General features: G+C 41.7%; 1 protein-coding gene across 3 annotated transcripts in view; it reads left to right on the forward strand.

Annotated features, from left to right (window-relative positions):
- The window catches only part of dscama (Down syndrome cell adhesion molecule a), a 93,213-nt gene that overhangs the window by 13,226 nt on the left and 59,076 nt on the right, over positions 1 to 20,911 (forward strand). For all 3 annotated transcript variants that reach the window (XM_067607378.1, XM_067607376.1, XM_067607377.1), the window contains exons 2-3: positions 8,548 to 8,865; positions 8,997 to 9,146. In XM_067607378.1, coding sequence (XP_067463479.1) covers positions 8,548 to 8,865; positions 8,997 to 9,146 — 468 coding nt within the window. The remainder of the gene's footprint in view (positions 1 to 8,547; positions 8,866 to 8,996; positions 9,147 to 20,911) is intronic.

The raw sequence follows: 20,911 nt of genomic DNA on the forward strand, positions 1-20,911 counted from the left end.
TCTTCTGTCTCTTGATGTGCCTTTGCATATTAGCTTCAGTGGCAGCAACAAGAACTTGTTTACTCACTCACAGGAGTTTCTCCTCTTTTCACTCCGTAGCCATCTCTCTCTTTCTCTCTCTGTCTCAGTTGATTTTTAGAAATTGTCCATTTCCACCTTGGTGATGTAACTGATTAAGGTCTTCAAAGTACCCAGTATGTGGGAACTCCCTCGACTCTTGTTGGCGCTCATGTAAATGAGCATTCATATGCATCAACTAACCCTCTCCATGATGACTTTCATCTCGCCCTCCAGAGAGTTGACATCAGAGGAGGGTATCATTGGTTTTACATAGCGGCTGCATGGCACTGAGCACACCGCTCAACATTATTCATGAGGGCAAATTGGGAGCCGGTGATTTGGGAGAGTGAGGGGACCCTGTTCTCTGATCTGTGCATCTCGGCTCTGCACAGCACTTCTCTTTACCGCTTATTGTGTAAGCCCCTAGGGCAAGAGAGGAGGGGGTAGAGGTTGAGGGGGTGCAGGAGGGGGGTTGGATGCTTACTCACTGTCATCATGAGGCCGTCCTGTCCTCCACCCCTCCCTTTTCCACTCCCCCAGCCCCCACTCTCCCCTCCCTAGGCGGTCTCTGCAGAGCTCTGCCTTAATTACCTGCATCGCCTGCCATGAGCTGTCAGTGTGGCTCAGTGCTTGTTTGCCCCAGTGGAGTTGCCCTAATGTCTTGATGCCCTGGTGCCCACTGTAGCACCACAGAGATCTCTGACCTGGAGAGGGCCACACTGTGGCTGAGAGCCAATTGGACTAATGTTTAAATACATTAGCGGCCTTGGGCAGGGCAGACATGTTGTGGCTAATAGCTAATTCAATGTGATAAAATCATAAGAGAAAGGATGAATATCAGGCCGTTGTTGCAGAAAGCTAAGCAGTCAACCAAGATAATATGAAGTAAAATAAAGCATCACTGAGTTTTCTGTCATTTCAACAAGAAAACAAGAAGCTCACAAGCACATTCATCTAAGGTTGATTAATGGTGTTTGGTTGAGGTAAACACAGGCTACACAAAAAGCCCCTGACACATCAGTGGGCTAATGCGCAGGCTAATGCATAGGCCTATTTATGTTGTGTGTTAGTGGGACCTGTATTGATCAGACATTTACTTAAATAAATTGCCTGGGTGATTTGGAAGCAACCACTGACGGGCATTGTCAGAGTGGAGGTTCACAGGTCTTGCTGAGCACACATTACAGGGAAAATAAAAGGCTTGTTGTTTATTCTGTAGGAAGAATAATATCATTGAGGATCTTTGCTTTTTCACTCTGGGAGACATCTCCTTTGTAACCAGTGTGTTGATGTTTAATTCCAACATATTTGAAACATCTACATGTGCCAGTGGAATATTCTCTGTAATGGTGGCAGGCGAAACCAGCAGCATTAGTGGCTGCATTGACTCCTCGCTGTCTCGCCTGTCAACCGAGCCCATGTCAGCCTCTGTGTTCGTGGACTCCCAGACATTAACGCTCATCCCCCCACATCCCTCTGACACGCCACATGCACTCTCCTTGACCGAAGCGTGTCTGGTGCCCTTGAGCTCCAAAACACTGTAGCAGAGGCTCCACAATGGGAAGACTGCATTAGGAGTCACCTGCAATCCACCATTAGAGGTTTCAGTGAGGCCTGCCACCAATAGGTGCTGACATCTGGGACTGCGCTAGGCATTATTTCACATAGCAAGAAGAAGGGGCCCATACTGGACCCCCCTCCTTCCCTTCCCTTCCCTTCCCTTCCTCCTGTGAGCTCTGCTAAAACTGAAAACACAGAAAAAAAGAGAGTCCATCTATTATACATGTGTCGGATTCATAATTGAACAATATCACTTTTTCCTCTTTGTGGTTTTGGCTCATGGAAAACTGATGTCGATTAAGACGGGCTTTGGCACAGGCTGGCATATGGTGACTGTTAGTGAGAGCATGTGTGTGTGGGCATGACAGGCACAGGAGTGGGTTGGTGTTCCTTCAGCATAATATTGTAATCGAACATGTGTGATGCCAAAAAAACCATATCAAGGAGACTGAGACAGACTGACTTGAAGGATTTGTAGTTTCTGCAATTGAGGAACTGCGTATAAAAAATAAGATTGCAACAACTTGTATTATCAAAATCTCTTTTCCTGGCTGGGTGTGCAGTGTGGGATAGGACACAAGAAGAGGCTTTAAATGAAAGAGAGGACAAACCCAAGCACATTTTTTCCAGGTCTATTCAATAAGTGAAAAAGAAGATTATTCATTTGAAAGTAAGATTCAGAAAAACCAGCACTATCAACAGAGACAGAAATCCTTTGAGATGTGGACCAAAGTGTTGCAGACTGCAGCCTTAATCTGCCAACCAGGCTGACAGCTGACCGACTATCGATAGGGTCCACATAAATCTTTCATCTCCCGTTTCAAGATTCAGCCAGCTCTTGTTTTGATCTTACTCATGTGTTCCCAGTATTATCAATAGATTCTCTAAAGTGCGTTGCTTCCCTCTGCAAAAACAATGCATTGCATATCTCTGAGATGCGCATTTGTATGTTACATCTTACTATTTTATGACAGCTGTTAATGAGATTATTATTTAACGGTGCTGGTACACAAACACACTTGATGACAGCCAACAGCCACCCACATTATGTCTCCAATGCTGGCAAGCAAGCATTAAGATAAATTGGGCTGGTTTGTGTTGGACTATACGACTGAATATTCAAATAATATCCACCAAAAATACAAATTATGTTTATGTAATTTCTGCTTGTATTAGATAATTCTCAGTGAAGAGTCATAGCAAAATATACTGCAAGGAGTGTCTAGCATTAACCTGATTCAATGAATTATCGGACGAGTGGTCCAAGTAGGGTAACATGATGAAGGAGGATTTTTTTTTATCAGTACCCTGACCCAGTAGTCCCCTTTGTTCTTTTCCCAGGACACAGCAGAGTGTATGTGTTGTTTTTATACATTTACTGCAGCACTGCACTTGCAGGAACTCATGAAGGACCAGTGGATGATAAATACAGAGCAGCAGAGTCCGTCAGTGGACAGCTGGGCTCTGTGTGTAATACACACACTTCCTCTGTGGCTCTCTCCCTTCACATTTATTGTCTTTTGCACCTGTATCCTTGTGTAAAGATGGGGCAGGTCTGAATGTGAGAGACAGGGTCAGAGGAGCGGGAAGGAGAGATGAAGGTTAGAGAGGAATACAAACAGACAAATCAGAGCTTGGAGAAGGACATCCTGGGTGGAGGAAGACAATGAAGAGTAAAAGGAATAATGGAAGAAGAAAGGATAGATTTGAAGGAGGTTATGAGAGATAACTGAGATGGAGCATGCCTTTGACCTTTGTCGAGCCATCCCCCCTTTTCTTTACATTCTCTTTATGTCTCTCTCTGCTAATAGCGGCCTGCATGTCACTGTCTGAGTGCTTTCCAGCTTTCCCGCCTCCCCACTCAACCCCCACCCTCACTGTTTTCCTTGGCACCGCACTGAAAAATAAATGCACTCCTACTGTATCTATCTGAACTATTGGGATCTGGCAGGGTTCTGCGTCCATCAGGCTTTCTCATCTTAAGGAATCAGCCACCCAGAAATGGGTGGTGGTGGTGGTGGTGGTGGTCTCAATTTTTTATGAGTTGGTGCAAAGCAGATTGAGACAAAAGCAGTTATGAGGCAGCCTCTCTTCCTCGCTCAGTCACCTTTCAAACAAACTCAGACCAGAGGCTGCATGATGGCTGTTTGTTTAGAGTGTCAACCACTGCAGCAAGGCTGGACCTCCTCCCAGCATACACACAAGCTCCTTAAAAAAAGAAAATCTGGCCAAATACAATTCTGATTTCTATTTCCCCACCGTTAGAACCTCCCTTTCAATTTCCACTGTTCATTTTCACTCAGACCTTTCACAGTTACTCAGCTTTCAGCTCAGGGAGGTAGGGTTCAAATACACATCCTGCTTTATTATTTGGTGAATTTAGACACAGATAGGTTTACATTACACCCTTATACTGTACTTTTATATTACTGTATGTTACTGTACTGTTCTGTTGGACAAGAAATAGTAGAACACTGCAGGTACACCACTGATTAATACACACCAACAAAATCCCTGGTTTGACTGTTTGTACATCATTAAAAAACATGTCTGTGTGTAAAACATGTGAAATTTAAAACGTCACAAAACAAATGCTTAATTGTTTTTTAGCATCTATAGTTTTTGGCACCATGCTGTATATACAGTATATACATTGTACTGATATGAATTAAGAAAAGCTTTTAGGTTATACAGTTAGTCACAGTGGCGCTTTAATTCCTGCTCCACTGCTTGTTTCTCAAATTAAATAAAAATCAGCTGTTGAGTATTACAATATGGATAACGCAGTGTGTAAATGACATGATTACAAGGGATCGAACAGTGTCACAATAACAAACACTTGTGAGTGTGTGTGCATTCACATAGCACTCTGTTTATGTATCAGCTATGTGGGAAATAATCATTAGAAATGTATGAAGATGATGAGAGCCAGTATGTCTATTTTGGAGCCAAATGAAGTAAATTGTGGTAAAATAGTCCAGTCACTCTACTGTGACAGTGGCTCCCTGCTATTCATAACAGATGCTGAGATTTTATGATCATCTTGATGGCAGATTTTCCTGCTTGAGATAACAACTGACAAGCTGTTACTCTGTATGATTACACAGCCATAAATTAAACCCTGTTAGGTTTTACGTGTATCATTATGGGAAGAATTCTAAATGACTTATTTTGTCCACAATTTCATCCTGGTTACTGCTGCTTTTTTTTATATACCTACTGCATTAGTGCAGCTACTGTATTTTAAAGCGATTTTCAATGCTGAACATGTATGTTTATCATATGTATTGTTTTGTCTGTCTGTATGAAGGCTAATGCTTAATAGGGAACCATGCTTAATCTTTGCAACAAATAAAATAAAATAAAATAAACCTTCCAATCAGATTGTCATGAGAGAAGCCACAGTTAGTGATCATACAGCTGTCAGAGTATTTTTACATATTCAGAGTCATATGACAACAGAACCTGTCAACAATAAAAGCTGCAGGTTACCTGTCAGTGTGTCATCTACAAAACAGGATAGACTGTACACACGAAATACACTCTCATACACACACGAAGGCAAACACAACATGTGTGTGTGTGTGCTGCTGGATGTGTTGTCAGGCCTCATCAGCAGACTTGTTTTTGAAGTCTTCACTGTTGTCAGGTTACTCATTCATTGGTAATGTGACACCTCATTGTTTAACTCTCCATCTAAACTCCCGAACGATCTGTGTTTTAAAAGTAATTAATGTTCAGGTTTCAGTGCGGCCAGACTGGCGATCAATAAGATTTCCCCAAGAACTGACCGGTGTCAGGGCTCCTCTGCCTTTTCTCGCCACCTCTGGGATAAGAAACTACAGTCTTGTAGCTGTCGACAAGTACAACTGTTCGCTTTTCAACACCCCCGGGCCTGGCCCTCTGAGTACTGCATGTGTGAAGTGAGTGCAGCTAGAAAAGTGCTGGAACATGTGTACACCATGGTGTTTGTTTGTCATAACAGGTTGAACGACCAGTGGGTGGAAGTGGCCGGTGATTTGAGCGCGCTCATTAGGAATTTATGAAGCGCTAAAATGTTTGGTCTCTGGGGAGGGGGGATTGGCAGCTGTCGCACAGGCAGGCAGGCAGGCTGGCGACAGGAGGGGAGAACCCACATTAGCAAGAGAGCAGAGACTGTAGAGATACAGTAGAGCTGTCTGAAATATTTACAGTAGCTGACTGACACTGGCTGTCCACACAATACCACAGTTAAGATTAGCTTTAAAGGACCATACTGTAACTCTTTCTCGGCCATGTCATTGTTCAGTATGGAGTTATCATTTGCAAGTTAGCGTTTTGGTTTGTGGTTGCCCTGCAGGTGTAACTGATATCAGTAAAACAAATGTATATATGACACATAGACATACTGAGGTGAATAATCATTTGTATTTGTCAGCAGGCCTCATTACAAATCTATTTCTAGACTTCTGTCCTCTTCCTTTTAGCATAAATCTGTCATTGTACTTGTCTTTTATTCTTGTATGGACTTGTTAATACAGGCCAAGAACAAAGTTTTACTGACCAACTTAAAAGCTTGATCAAATGTTAATAATTTCCTCAAAATAGAGCAAGGAAATTACAGCCGATACACATGAAATACATAGGATATACAGTATTTGTTTACAGCATTATACTTGCATCAAAGAGAGACAGAAGACAGACATCACTCACATCCCAGTAGCTCCTTTACATTATCATATGCTCCTGCCCATTGTGTAACACTTCTCTTACTTGCACCATGCTCCCTAGCCTCCGAGAGCTCTATTACGATCACATCAAGAAAGGTGTTTAGCCGTTGAAAAGCTGATATCTCTCTATTTAGTGACCATGTTGCTACTGTGGATCCAGCTTAACATTGGGGCAAGCAACACAAGTGATCTACCTGAGCCTAAACAAGTGAAAAAACAGACAATATCAATATCATGACATTATTAGTGTTGTAAATTCTCTTACATTTTGCAAAGCAACTTGTTGGGTCAACTTTTATCTACTGTACTTACTGTATCCAGTCGCAGCACACAGCTTTCAGTGGATCATTAGAACGGACACCAGTTACTCCAAAAAAAGGACAGAGGCATCGTTGCAGTTTCAAACTTTCAGCTTCACATTAAAAGCATCATCAGCAGAGGTGACACCTCTACCTGCTCCTGTTCTGGGGCAGATTTGGGAGTAACTTTACTCTGTCTAGTATGTCCATATCCATTTATTGATGTATTGTTTGTGTTCATCTTCAACCAAATAATTTGGTTTTGAGGACTGAGTTAAATTGGACATCTGTTGATATCGTGTCTTTGTCTGAACGCTCATGTTGCTTACCCAGCTGCTGTTTGGTCCAGCCATATTGCAGTCATAAATTGTTATTATAACTTATAGGACTGATGGAAAAACTTAACAGACAGGCTGTAAAAGGTTTTCACACAGACGAATAATCAACAAATGACTTCTTTGCAGAATAATGATAAATAAACCTATTCAATGGTTAGTTGATTGATTCAGTCAGTTACCTGTCTGTCAGTACAGAAGCAACTATGTCATCAGTCATTTGAGCGGAGAGTTGGAATGTAGTTTGAAGTGCAGCAATACAAGAGATGTATAGAAATGTGCTAAAAACAAGGTCTGCGGTTATCTAACTGTTTATTCTCTCCACAACTTGAATAAGGGGAAACTTTAAAAGGCAGTATATGTATTAAACAAGCCCTCCACTCTTCCTTGGGATCCAGCCAGTATACATATCCTGGCTTCCTGCCGGCAGCGTGGGTTGTCCATTACAGCAAAGAGTTGCATTGTCAGTTTTTATCCAGCACAGTAACTTACTACAGGGGAAGTGCATCACATTACATTGACTTGCTTCATTAGTTGAGATGACTTGGAAACATCCTCTGCTGCACACTGTGTAGATAAACATGACAAATTGACTGCATAGCAGCTTTTAGTGGTATTTTTTTAGGCAATATCCGAATTATAAATGTGGAAACTGATTCTCAGTGAGTGTTTGACAATACAGCAACAATATAATTGTTGCAATGATAGATTACTTATCGAGATCCAACCTCTTAGAGATGAACTGTGATGGCTTTTAATTCTGATGAAAGCATAGATGCAAATTAGTTTGTCAAGTGGAAATGTATGGCTGTTTGGCTGTGTGAGAGTAAATACAAAAACAGAGAAGAAAAGATGCAAAATAAAACCTTGAAAACACTGATGTGATATTGTGAACATCACGGCTCACACAATATGACGTAGCCACTTCTATTATACTATTTTTGTTCAGGATGATCACTAAAGCTTGAATAATGATGAGTTTTTACCTCATACGCTTACTAAGAAATGCATCTATTGTTGGAAAATTACCCCTGAAGCTGCTAACAACAAGTATTCACTTCTGAGAACACTGTTGGGTTGTGTTTGCCCTCAGAGCTTTTCAATTGATGTGGAAAAGGATTGTGGGTTTTGTGGTGTGTGTGTGTTTCTGTGTTGTATACACGTTTTAGAGGAAGGGTGTGGCTACAGATGTGTGTGTTGTGTACTCAGGTCTGGTGCTCTGCTGGTTCACTGCTGCTCTCCCAAAGCTTTGCTGCAATGTGTCTTCATAGACAACAAGAGACACACTCTTCCAAGCTCCTTCAACTGCAGTGAGCACAAACACAACGGTCAACCAGGGAAAAACACACATGGCCTAAATTCAAAGGAAAACACACCACAGTTGAGGAGATTCAGGATAGCACAACCCAGTTGGAAATAATAGTTATTCTCTTATGTGTTGGGGTTAACAATTATAAGTACAGTTTGACAATTTAATTATTTATCATCTTAAGGCATGCTGTACAATGATCTGGGTTTGATAGGAAGTAAAAAACAATTGCTTTTCTAACATTTTTGTTTCAAATTTCATTTCTCCCTCTGCAGTTTTCTGTGAAGATCTACGTTCCAGCTTATATTTTGTCAATGCATCTGTGCAAGAGGTAGTGTTTGCCAGCACCACAGGGACATCGGTGCCCTGTCCCGCCGCAGGCGTGCCCCCTGTCTCACTGCGCTGGTACCTGGCCACCGGCGAGGAGATCTATGATGTGCCAGGGATCCGCCATGTGCACCCCAATGGCACCCTTCAGATCTTCCACATCCCCCCTTCCAGCTTCAGCAAACTCATCCACGACAACACCTACTATTGCACAGCGGAGAACCCCTCAGGGAGAATCAGGAGCCAAGATGTCCACATTAAGGCGGGTCAGTTTCTCTTCTCATGAATGTGCTTTGTTGAAACCCAAACAGTCATGATCCATTATGGGGAGAAGCTTTTCTGGTAGTAGCGGTTTTCCATCTTGTACTCAACACACCTCTTTGTCCCCTCCTCCCAGTCCTACGAGAGCCCTACACTGTCCGGGTGGAGGACCAGAAAGCCATGAGAGGCAATGTGGCGGTCTTCAAGTGCATTATCCCTGCCTCAGTGGAGGCCTACATCACTGTTGTGTCCTGGGAGAAAGACACAATGTCAATCAACGCTGAAAGTAAGTCATGGCGTCTGTCTCTTCTACAGTAGCTACTGCATGATGTCTGAGAGTTAAAAGTCCACGTGAGCTTGCTAGTAGTTTGATATACAGCAATTGACAATTACAAGTGTTGTCTGACATGTGATGAGTATTGTGACAGCAGAGGTGTTTGTGTTCTGAGTTAAAAGTGTGAAACTTCTGACATGAACCTACACAAAGGACTGGCTTGTGCTGTACTAGCTAGCCAAGCCCACTGTGTGTGTGTATGTGTGTCTGTGTATTCACGTCTGTCTGACCCAATGACAGTGAGGTCCCGCTCCTCTTCCTCTGCCGGTCTTCCACGAGAGCGCAGGCTGCCAGCCGTGTCACTTAGTCTCAGTGTATTGACCCATTTCTCTGGCTGATAGGAAGCACTGCGGCGCTCCGATCATTCAAATCACTTAAATGGAACACTCGCCTGCGTGATTGTTTCCCAGCCCTGGGGGGCAAATTCACTTTATGTGGGGCATTTAGCAAACTCAATAGACAAGAGATAATGTCATTTTGCTTTTGGATGGAGGGCAAATGCTGGCTAGCGACTGTCTCTTTTTTTTGTTGACGTTTCACATTTGCCGACTGAGGCGAAATCGGCCATGTTGAAATCTATAGCAATCTCTTAATTGTCCATAAATGGATTTGCCGCAAGCATGTTTTCATATACGGGCATATACAAGGGTTGTGTCGCTGATGGAATGTGCGCTGTAGGGTTTCTCATTTTCAATACATTTGTGTTTGGACTTCTGCATTGTTCAGTTGTTTAACGGTATGGCAGAAAGTTTGAAGTGGATATTTTGGAACACTGGATCTTTTCAGGAAAAAAAAAAGTTTCTGCATTGTCAAAACAAAGTATTTATCTTGCGCCGTAGAAATCCGTCCATCTGTAGCCGTCAGCCATGTAAACACTGTCAGAAAAATCATCCAGCCACCAATCCACTGCTCTTCTCCATGCTAAATAATGGATGACGGAAGCCTATGAATCCGTGAGCAAATGGTCTTTATTCACGTCTCAGTGCACGCATCCTACTGACGCACCGTCCATTCCCCTCATCCTCTTGTACACACATTTTAAGTGCACTTTGTGTGTGTGTATCCATGTCTGCGAGTCTATATGCACACTAACCGACATCTCAGCGCGAGATGGCTTAACCCCTCATCTCCATGACCAAGCTTCCAACATTTCAATTTTTAATGAATAAAAATAATATCAACACTTGGACTTAAAACAAAAAACTTTGTGAAATATAGCTTTTCTGTTTCTGACATGAATAATTGACTTAGGCTTTTCAGTTTGGAAGGTGTAGCATGATGTGAAGCATCCGTCAGACAGGCCCTCTGTAAGTCTCACTGGACGTAGACCATTTGGAGATGTTGCAGGGTAGACAAAGCACCACCTAAAGAACCCTGGTGTCCATTAGAAAAGAATAGAAAATTATGATGAAAAATGCATTCAGTCAGGACAAAATGAAAGTAACAGTGCAGTATAGCTGTCTGATATAATGGTTGTTTAGTAGTCTGGTGTTTTAACAGAACTACTGCAGAAAGAAGCCGTTTCATGCTCTGCAATTGACTCTTAAATTTTAGTTTTACTGGGGGAAAAAGATAACATCTACTAATGAGGTGAGACAGTTTAATTTTCTAATGTATTTTTATGTGAGTCCTCTTGCATTTGTACTGTATCAAGGAGCTTTTTGACAAGTTGATTTGCTTTGGGAACAAGTTTATTTATTTTACTGAGGCGGGTGCATTTTTCTCATTTCCACTCACTTAAAAAACCTCAGTTTTAGCTAATAAAGATGGATATTGTTTTGTGTCCTAACCTGCGCAGCAACTTAACTAAATGTGTGAAAACAATAATTGGGCTGAACTCATTTTAGCCATATCAGTAGAGGTAGACAGATTCTTGGATGTATAAATCACTTTTCTAATAAAATTACTTTAAAACTGTGATTGGAAAACAAGTATTGATACAGAGCTGGTAAATGTTGTGTATTTAAGCAGTGACCAGTTTATCAGCTGTGACTAACTATGAAAGCAGTTGTATGGTATTTACTACTTGAATCTTTACTGAACAATATAAAATGCTTGCAAACATTAATTTTCTGTGTGAGTATCAAAGCAAGGTGGGGGATGTATCAATTCTAAAGCAGCAAGATGTCCTGACTAAGAGGATTTCAGTTATTGTTTAGAGAGAGGAGCCAATCAGGACCAAGTCTGATTGTTATGGGTTTACCGGTTTACTACAATTTATGCACACAATGGAAGGAAATCTGTCCTTGTATAATTATGTTCATAAAGATGGCCCATCGCCAGGGGGGCAAAGTTGACCCCAACCTAAAGCCGCCCACATGGTCTGTTGTTGCTGCAACTTACATGAACATTACGAATTTTGCTACTGATTTATTTCACACATTTATTGACATTACAATATTTATATTAGCATGATATAAACTTCTTGTTATATAACTTCATAATCCTACTATATGGTCAACCATGGTACAATCAACACAAGCACCAGTGACACATTCATTTCATGACATTAAAGTCCACCTCCACTCAAAATGTGTTCGTCTTTCTGTTTCATCAGTTGGCTGTCTGAGCTTCACTGTGCAGAATGATGTTTGTGCAGTGTTTGTTTTCACATTCATCTGCTGAAAATGGAAAGTTTCTCTGTCTCACTTTAAATCTGAATTTAAGGCATGTGCCTTGGAGCATGATTTGTGATTAGTTTGGAGCCAATCATGGTCCAGTATGCAACTTAGTGTGATGTGGAAACTTGGAGCCTCCAGTGGAAATACACTGAAAATGTCAACTTTGAATGTAAACTTCTGAAATGAATAATATTTGTGTATTAATAGATTCTGGATTGTTTTTTGGAGCTCTTGACAAGGTACTTTTTTGTGCAAAAACCACATCAAACACAAATTATTAGTCAACACAGAATATTTTTAGATGTTTTAAAACATGTCTGGTGGTATACTATGCAGGTTTTTCCTAAAAAAAAACAACAAAAACCGTAGAGACTCATACGAAAGTAATCCTTCTCAATCATCACTTATGACCCACTAGAAGTATGTGGCGGTGTATGTATCTACAGAGACTCTGCACTCGGCTTGTATTTTCTTGTTTTCTGATTATTTTGCTGTGTTCGGGATGCTGCTGGGCATCAACCTTTGGGCAATAGATGTGTAGCCCCCAGCCAATAGCAATACGCAGGGTCTCCGTCTCTCCTCTGCTCCGCTCTGCTCTCTGTCTCTGTGTTATGGATGTATAAAGAGCTGCAGGTCTGTGTGTCTGCTTGACCGAGGGTGGGGCTGAGCAACACACATGCAGAGCAGAGAGGCCACAGCGGACAGGATGAAGCTCTGCATTCACACAAAATCCGGCAATGCAACACCCTCAGACAGGGTTGTGCGTAGGTGTGGGTGTGTTTATTTGTGCTTTAGAACGTAACCGCCATGAAACAATCAGAAAATGACATATAATTTATCTGATTCACAGCTTTGTTCTCACCAGCACCGCTCGATCTCTTCATTCACTCTCTAGCTCACTCATTGTGCCGGAGAGGAGGGGCCAACTTTGAATGCTGTGTGTTTACAAACACCAACTGACAAATCCTGCATAGTATACCTTTAAGTAAACTATGCATCCGTCTGCCGCCTCCCGCTTGACTGGCAGAGCTAATCCTCGTCAAGATGCCAAAGAGTAATCAGAAGTCAGGGCCCAGAAGAAGAGGATTTAAGAGGTCAGTTAGAAATGAAACGAAAGAAGCACAGATGAGTTGTTTTCCATCTTTAACTCATAGCAGTGATCATTTGTGGTAATGCAGTTAAACACTAAGATTGATTTGCAGTTGTGGTGTACTCATGTGGTTGTGGCAAGATCCGAGACTTGTTCAACAGCAGGCTTATGAGCAGGGGTTGGAAAATCAAAGTAAACATGGAAGCTTCTTGCTTTAGAAACAGGACTGCAATTTCACTGTTGCTGTGTTCTTCCCTCTTGTTTACGGTCATAAGAACAATTTACCTTTACTACATTTTGTGCATCTTGATCTAACAATGAAAGATATATATGTATACAGAAACATGTTGGTGTGTGTTGTGATGGTGCTGAGAAACGTAGAGGAGGAAGTGTTTGTGTGGGTGGTTGTAGGTGTTGGTGAAGGGTCCTGTTGTCTGGTAGATGTCCTAAATTATTAATGGCTGACTTGCTTTTAAAATACTGTAGCAAGTAGCACTCTCCGCTATCAAAAGAAAGGCCCAGATGATCATTGCGTTCGAGTGATTAGCAAGAAAATAAAAGAAGATGGTTTCAATCTGTGGGAAATGTGAAACCTTTTGGAGCAATACCTGGTGGACTCACGTGTACGTCCTCCTGTAGGGTTGCTTTTAAGGATGTGTTGTGATGGACTGTGGCTGGCTGCGGCTGTGTTGCTGTGCAGGGCCATTCCCCAGGTGCAGCCTGTGCTGCAGTCACTGAGGAGGCCTTGTAGTCATTTGCCTCGGCCTGATGCTGCCTGCTCTGCATTCAGCAGCAGTAGGGCCGAGAGGGGGGCGACCCCCCAGCACTACTGCAGAGAGTCACACACACACACACACACACACACACACACACAAGCGGGGGCTCCTTTTCATTCAGCACACGAGCTAAGCACAAGGGCCGTCGGCCATCACACAGATTCTCTTTGCTCTGCTCAGCCCTCCCTCACCTCTCCTGCGTCTCAATCTTTTCTTCTTTTTTTTTGCTCACATTCCCTCTTTTCTTTCTGTTTCTATCATTTTCTCATTCACACATATAAGAGCTATTAAACAGGTAGACATGCCTTTAACATCTTAACATCATATTTCCTCCACAACATTGAAAATGAACACTAAAAATCACAAGTTACCCAGTTCATATCTCATATTAACTATCAATTAGTGCTCCTGGGTTGGGCAGCATGTAGACACAGTTGTTTAAGGATATTGCAGATTGCTCTAACACTTTCAGTCTGGCCATTTGCTGAGCCATCTTGTGCGTTTCACAGTTTCTTTCATGTTTGTTGACATTTGGGATGTGCGTCGGAGTTATTTCTGCAGTCAGTCTCTATCCCTGCAGCCGTTGCCGAGAGGGAGAAGAGCCAGCCACACTATGTCGGTTTAATTGGCTGTGTATAATGGGCCTTTGAAGTAAATATCAAGAGTTACTATCAAAAGGCTGCTGGACGTTATCATGTGTTTCCACAGTGCCCACTGTTTCTCCTCCACTCCTCCTCCTCCATTTCAAGGCAGCTACAAAGCCGGGTTGGTATGGAGGCATGTAAATGTGTGTGAGTCTCGGGTCGTGTGGTTGATGGCAGTTGATGTGAGGAAAACCTGTGCTGACCTGTGTGTTTAAAATCCTCTTTGTCACTCTAGATACAGTCAGTGAACCCTGTGATGTCCTTGGTGGAAGGTGTGTTTGGCCACACTGTTAAACATGTAAATCAGTTTCAGAACATAATTGTGTCCTATACATTTAATAACAGTAAATTAAGGTTATGTATGTCAGTTTAAATTGTGTATTTTTAGAGGGATGGTGACTTTTCTGAATCACTGCTGCCCTCCTGTAAACAACCTACATTACTTTATTGTAATACAAATGCAAAAAAAACAGCATATATATGCACAATCAACATGAACATGATGTAATATTTATATTATATACATATTATTACTTTATATTGCCTCTTTTTGCTGTCTGTTTTGGTTTTCTTCTTCTCTGGAGTCTGTTTGAGCAGTGTCTGAGACAGACGGCCGTTTGTTTAGTTTTAGCCATTTCTCCATGTTGCTAATGCTACGGTAAAAAAACCCAAACAGTTCCTCTTCTTTGTATGTGTGTTTGTTTGCAGCTACATTTCAAGTGCCGCATACCGAAACCTTGCAAGTCAGCGAGTTTTCCACAACATGTTCCTGCAAATGTTTCACAATGAAAGCTTTGTTAAGAAATGAAGGGTTCCTGTCCACTGAAACACTGGAGGCCTTTTAATTCACACAGATACAGGAAGTGTTGAGTTTGTATTAACGGCGTAATGCAGTGACTTTAACAGGGAAAACAGGAGCGGATCAAAACAAGGCTTCGTAATAAAATATGACCAATCATTTTTTATCAAACAGAGGGAATTAGAAACAAAGGCCTGCCTCTAATAAAGGCTCTCTGCAGTAAATAAAGGGCACTATTTGAGGAAGTACCACATGTCTGTAAAGGTCTTTTTAAAATATATATTTTATTAGCTCACAGACCCCTTGCAATTACACCATGGCCCATTAGAAACAATGGCCTAGAGGATAGAATGGGGGTTAATCATTTGCTACATACTGTGTGTTGTAGCCTACAGGTAGTGTGGTATAATGAATGTGTTTTGTTGGGAGCAGCCTTGCAGCTCACTCGCTGTCGGGTTTTGCCCTTTTCTTAGAACGCTATGTAGGAAGCGCAGCCATTGGCGCAGCACAACCTTGAGCTGGCGGCTGGGGTGGGTGGGTAATGGTTTTACTGGTCCCTGTGTGATGGGGATGTAGAGGGAGAAGAAGGGGTGGGAGGGTGGGGGGGAGAGAGAGGATAACTAACTCTCTCCCTCTCCATCCCTGCCTCGCTCTGTCGACAGGCAGGGTTGGGACTCTTACGTGTGACAGGCTGGATGTAGAGTCTTTTTCCAGCATTCGTCATTCTGTCTGCCCATGATTGGCTGGAGTATTGTTATTCACACAGAAAAATGGGTCAGGTGGCCTGTGGAGAATGGAGTGTTTGTACGGACGGACGGACGGACAGCACAAACAAATGTACACGCACCCACATCCACACGCATACCTACACATGCATCCCACACAGAGCAGGATTATACTCGGCAGCGGAGCAGCGCTGGCAGATAAATAACAGATAAATGAAAATAAATCCAGGTTGTGTGGTGAGCGTCTCTCTCATCTTGAATTCACTGTGTCCTCTCTCACAAGCCGCAAGCTGGTTCTTTCCTCACACCCAGTGGCAGGAGCTTAGCGAGATAAATAAAGGGTTGCACTGAAGAAGGAAAAAAAAATGGGAAGAAAATCAATACCTGTGTGCATGAATCTGGCTGCAGCTGCCACAAAGCATTATGGGAACATGAAGGGTAGATGCACTCGGGCTGGGCAGCGTGCAGGCAGCATGCTAAGCCATAAGGCTAAAGAAACTAGAGACACACTGAGCTCTATGAAAACATGACATCTTACTTTAAAAAAATGTAAAGGTAACAATCAGTATATAGATAGATAGATACAAGTTTAGTATGTTATATTTTAGATATTTTTAATATTATATCATGCTTTTTATAAATTTGGGCAGCTGCAGTAACGGTTTATAAATCTGAGTTTGTCGTACAGTCCCAATCCGTTTTTAAGAAAAAATAGAATATGATAATAATCATTTTATTTGCATAACACTTTTCAAAATAAAGTTACAAGGTGCTTTACAAAAAGATATGAAATCAAGACAATGTTTGGATCAGAGTGAAATAAAACAAAATAAAATGTAGTGCTATATTATGACTACATTTAGAGTACATGTGTGAATTTAAGTGAGTCAATTATGTAATAATTGTAATTGTCCACCTCTCCAGAAAAAAAAAAAAGCTAAGTAATGGTTATTCTTCATGTATTGGGAATCCAGACTGGTATCAGGACTGAGTCAGGCCCTACATTGCAGTGTAAAATGTTATGCATGCTTCGTTACATCATTTAAGGTGGAAAACATGAGCGCAGATATGAGTATGCGGTTATAATAGCATGCTTATTGATGTGTTACCATCATGTCACAAGTGTCCAGCAACACTGTGAAATATTACCATTAGATTATGCTCTGTGTGCTCACTACATCTCTCTCCACACACTGCTGCTCCAGTCGTAGCCTGAGACTGACAGAGATATTAATTAAATTGGCTGATGCCCTTTCTCTCGCTTTACTGCGCTGGTGCTGCAATGATCACACTCCCACCTCCGTACTGTGCTGTTTGCTCACCAATAACCGCAATTTGTTCTTTATTAAACTCTCGGGGCTAGGAACAATTAAGGTGTGAGCTGGAGGTGGTGGTGTATGTGTATGTGTATGTGTGTGTGTGTGGGTACGCATGCGTATATTTGAGCGCAGGCAGGAGGAGGAGGAGGAGGAGGAGGAGGAGGAGGGTCGGGGGAGAGATACTAAACACTCCTTAATCTTTGATAAACAGTGAAGTCTCCTTTGTGCCGCTGCAGTTTGGCACATCTTCTCCAGGCTGCTCAGCGCTGTGCTGGGCTAGCTCGTGGCTGCTGCCTCCGCGGCTCCCGGACCTGGATGGAAGCCAGGTCATGTGTGGCTCCCTGCCAAGATACAGATTAGCTATAAGCGCAACATGAGCTAATCGTGGAAGGAGCCACCAATTAATTGGCACTTAGACGTTCTGTCGACTGTATGGATTTGGGTCTGGACGATATCAACAGATCAAAGTGATTGGCGTGGATGTCACTGGCGGTTAGATATATATTCACATGTCACATATGAGGGGAAAAAGATTTGTTGTTGTGTGTGTGCATGTATGCTAAATCTTTTTTTTTTTTTTTATGATAAGGCCCTGAAGCACAAGCCTGAATGTTGGATATTAAACTGCTGAGAGAGCCGGGCCAGGCTGTGTGTATTTGAGTTTGTGTGTTTGTTTGAGGGGATCTTAGTCCCCAGAGATCATTTCCTGTCTGGGTGGGAGGAGAGAACATGATATGTATGATGCATCCAGGCCTAAACATCTGAGGAACGCAAGGTGATATAAGTTGCAGTTTTGGTGCAGAAACAATGAACATTGTACTCAGTTCTACACGACAGAGACAGTAATTGGTCATTATGGGACAGTGATTTTCAGGTATTTAAGCAATCATCTTCCATGTGAGATCATCAGAGAGAGCCAGACACAAAAAAAAAGAGAGAGAGAGAAATGAAAATCAGACTCAGCGCTGGTGGATGTGGAGGACAGCTAGATGAGTGTCAGTCACAACTCTGGAGGAACGCTCGTGTTGCTGCCTGCTGAGCGCTGTACGTGATTACTCTCTGTCAGCGATAAAGAAAAAAAAGAGAAAGGTGATCCCCACCTCTCCATCTCATCCATGTTTAACCCGCTGTACTTTGATGTCAAGGAAAATTTAGGAAAAAATACACAAAATGATTTGCAGGGAAAACCTTTGACTGGCAACAAAGACCGCTTGAAATCGCAGCATCTGTGGAGAAACCTGCAGAGAGGTTGATGTGCATATAAACGTCTGTGTGTGTGTGTGTGTTAGAGAGACAGAGGGGAAGAGGAAAAAAGTATTGGTGTGTGTGTGTGTTGGTGTGTAGGAGGAGGAAAAAGGGGGGAGTTGGCTGTGAATGGTTGCTCTTATCGCGTGCATGCAGCTGCTGCAGTGTCTTTGAGAGACAGAGGGGCTGTCCATGCATGCCACTCACTCTGCCTATTCACAGCCTCCCGCCCTCCCTACATCCCTCTCTCTCTCTCTCTCTCTCTCTCTCTCTCTTTCTATCTCCGTCTGTGCTGCATTCTCCGTCAAGGAAGTGAGCGCAAGAAAAGGGGGGAAAAAAAAAAATCATGACTTGAGCTTTAATGCAGACTCATGGTGTACCGGCCCTCAGTTTCACATCCTCGTGCTGATTCTTATAACAAGGGACAGGCAAGAAATGAAATGTCATCGGACATCACAGCATCACCTTAACTGATGTGTGATTGTTCGTGCGGATGTACATCGGTGTCCCCCCCCCCCCCCCCTTTTGTTGACACGGACATTCGAACGTTTCAATAAATCATGCTGCAAATGCTCAGCGGGCCCCAAATGTGTTGTGTTCTCTTATCATGTTATCCAGAGATTTTGTTTCTGTCCTGCAACACGCATGCAGAAGTAAACATTCAGTTGAATCAGTAGTAGGGCTCCAACTAACGATTATTTTCATTATCAATTAATCTGTTGATTATAAGCAATCGATTAATCTAGTAATCGTTCCAGCTCTAATCAGTAGATTATTTCTGCTTGCTTGAGTGTAGGATGCATTGCAAAAGAATTTAATGTGCAGATTTAAGCACAGATGTGAAGACAGAGGTACCAACCTTAACTGTCCCCACAAGTCAGTCAGAAGATAACAGCGATGAAGATTTCTCCCCCTGCTACACAATGCTAATCAAAACTTGGAATAATGAAGTGAATTCATTCAGTTGGGAGCCAGTGCCAGTACAAAGGTGCCCAGTGGAAAGGTATTTCCAAGATGACCCGCCATGGGAAATCACTTTGATAGATGGACGTCTCGGGCAGCTGGGGAAGTGATATCCCCCAAGCAATGCATGCTGCATGCAGAGTGCATTGTGGGATTTGTAACTCCCTCCCTCCTCACCCATCTTTAGCCCAGGTGCCCTGTCATGTATCGCTACACTCCCGCAGCAGTATTTTTTCAAGCTGTGATATGTAACCTTGAGTCTGATCAAGGAGTGGAGCAGCAGATGGTGAGAGAGGATGATTAAGAATCAGTTTGGGCCGGGAAGATCTGGGAAGCCTGGATAAAGACAGTTCATGTGTTTATTCAAGGTGCTTTTGAAGAGAGATTTTTTTTTTGTTATCTAGTATTATTTCATTGTTTCAGTATTAATTTAGCAACTGAAAAATTTTAAAAAATATATTTTGTGTTCATTCCATTCATTTAGCTGGGGTTAATTGAAAGCTGTTTATAATTAGATAAGCTGTTAAGATTTCAATAAATTTAAATAAATAATATTCAAATAAATAACATTTAAAACTAACTAAATAAAATTGTTTTTGACTATAGTAGATAAATATTTTACAAAAAATATGAAAAGCAAATTTGTTACATATTCAAGGCCCAAAAGAAATGCTGCACATTTTCAGTTATTCAAAAATGGAAGATTCATTTGATTTATTTATATTTAGTTTAAACCAAAAAAAATAATGCTGATAATATTTTAGGAATGCATTAAATCATTTCAGTTTTCATTTAATAAAGTGAAACATAAAACAGATTAATCAGATTTCTATTTATTGTAGAACTACTACTATTACAAGACTTTAAATGCAAGATTCAAAATTATACAGCATTTCGTTAAAGATATATTTATATGTTTGAACTTAATGAATGGCTTAAAAGAATTTAATTCTGCATACAATCTCCATCTAGTGAAAACAATAAAAGAGAATTTACGCTTTACATTATTTTGTCTAAGGTGAGGAAACCTAATTTTTCAGAAATGCTTGCATAATCCTTTAGTTCCACTCGGCAACTATAGAGAAAGATACAATACCGAGGGAGTCTGTGTAAAAATAATTCACAAGACAAAGAAATTAAACTGATAAGTAAACGCATGAAGGGTCCTTTGCATAAGCCGAGTTAATCCATAATGCAGAATAAAGAATGAATTGTCTAAAAATATCTGACTGCCTTCAGAAAGCTGAGGAAACATGTTTAATTAGCATGTTAGGTGTTTCTACTCTTTCTGCAGCCGTCATAAATAATATCACTATCACAGGTTTTATGTAAAGATATGAGTGCAGAAAAAAAAAAAATTAAATGCTGGTAAAATCAAACAATTTCTGTTACATTCATGTATGAAGACAACAGAAGTGAATGTTCTTGTGTGTGTGTGTGGTGTATCGGACGAGCAGTGATGAACCCCACATAGATTTTTCTCTTGCATACAGTAAATAGTCATGTTGTTGCTGAGGGCCTGAGTTGACGCTGTC

Source organism: Thunnus thynnus, chromosome 13 (genome assembly GCF_963924715.1).
Source record: "Thunnus thynnus chromosome 13, fThuThy2.1, whole genome shotgun sequence".
Lineage (NCBI taxonomy): Eukaryota > Metazoa > Chordata > Actinopteri > Scombriformes > Scombridae > Thunnus > Thunnus thynnus.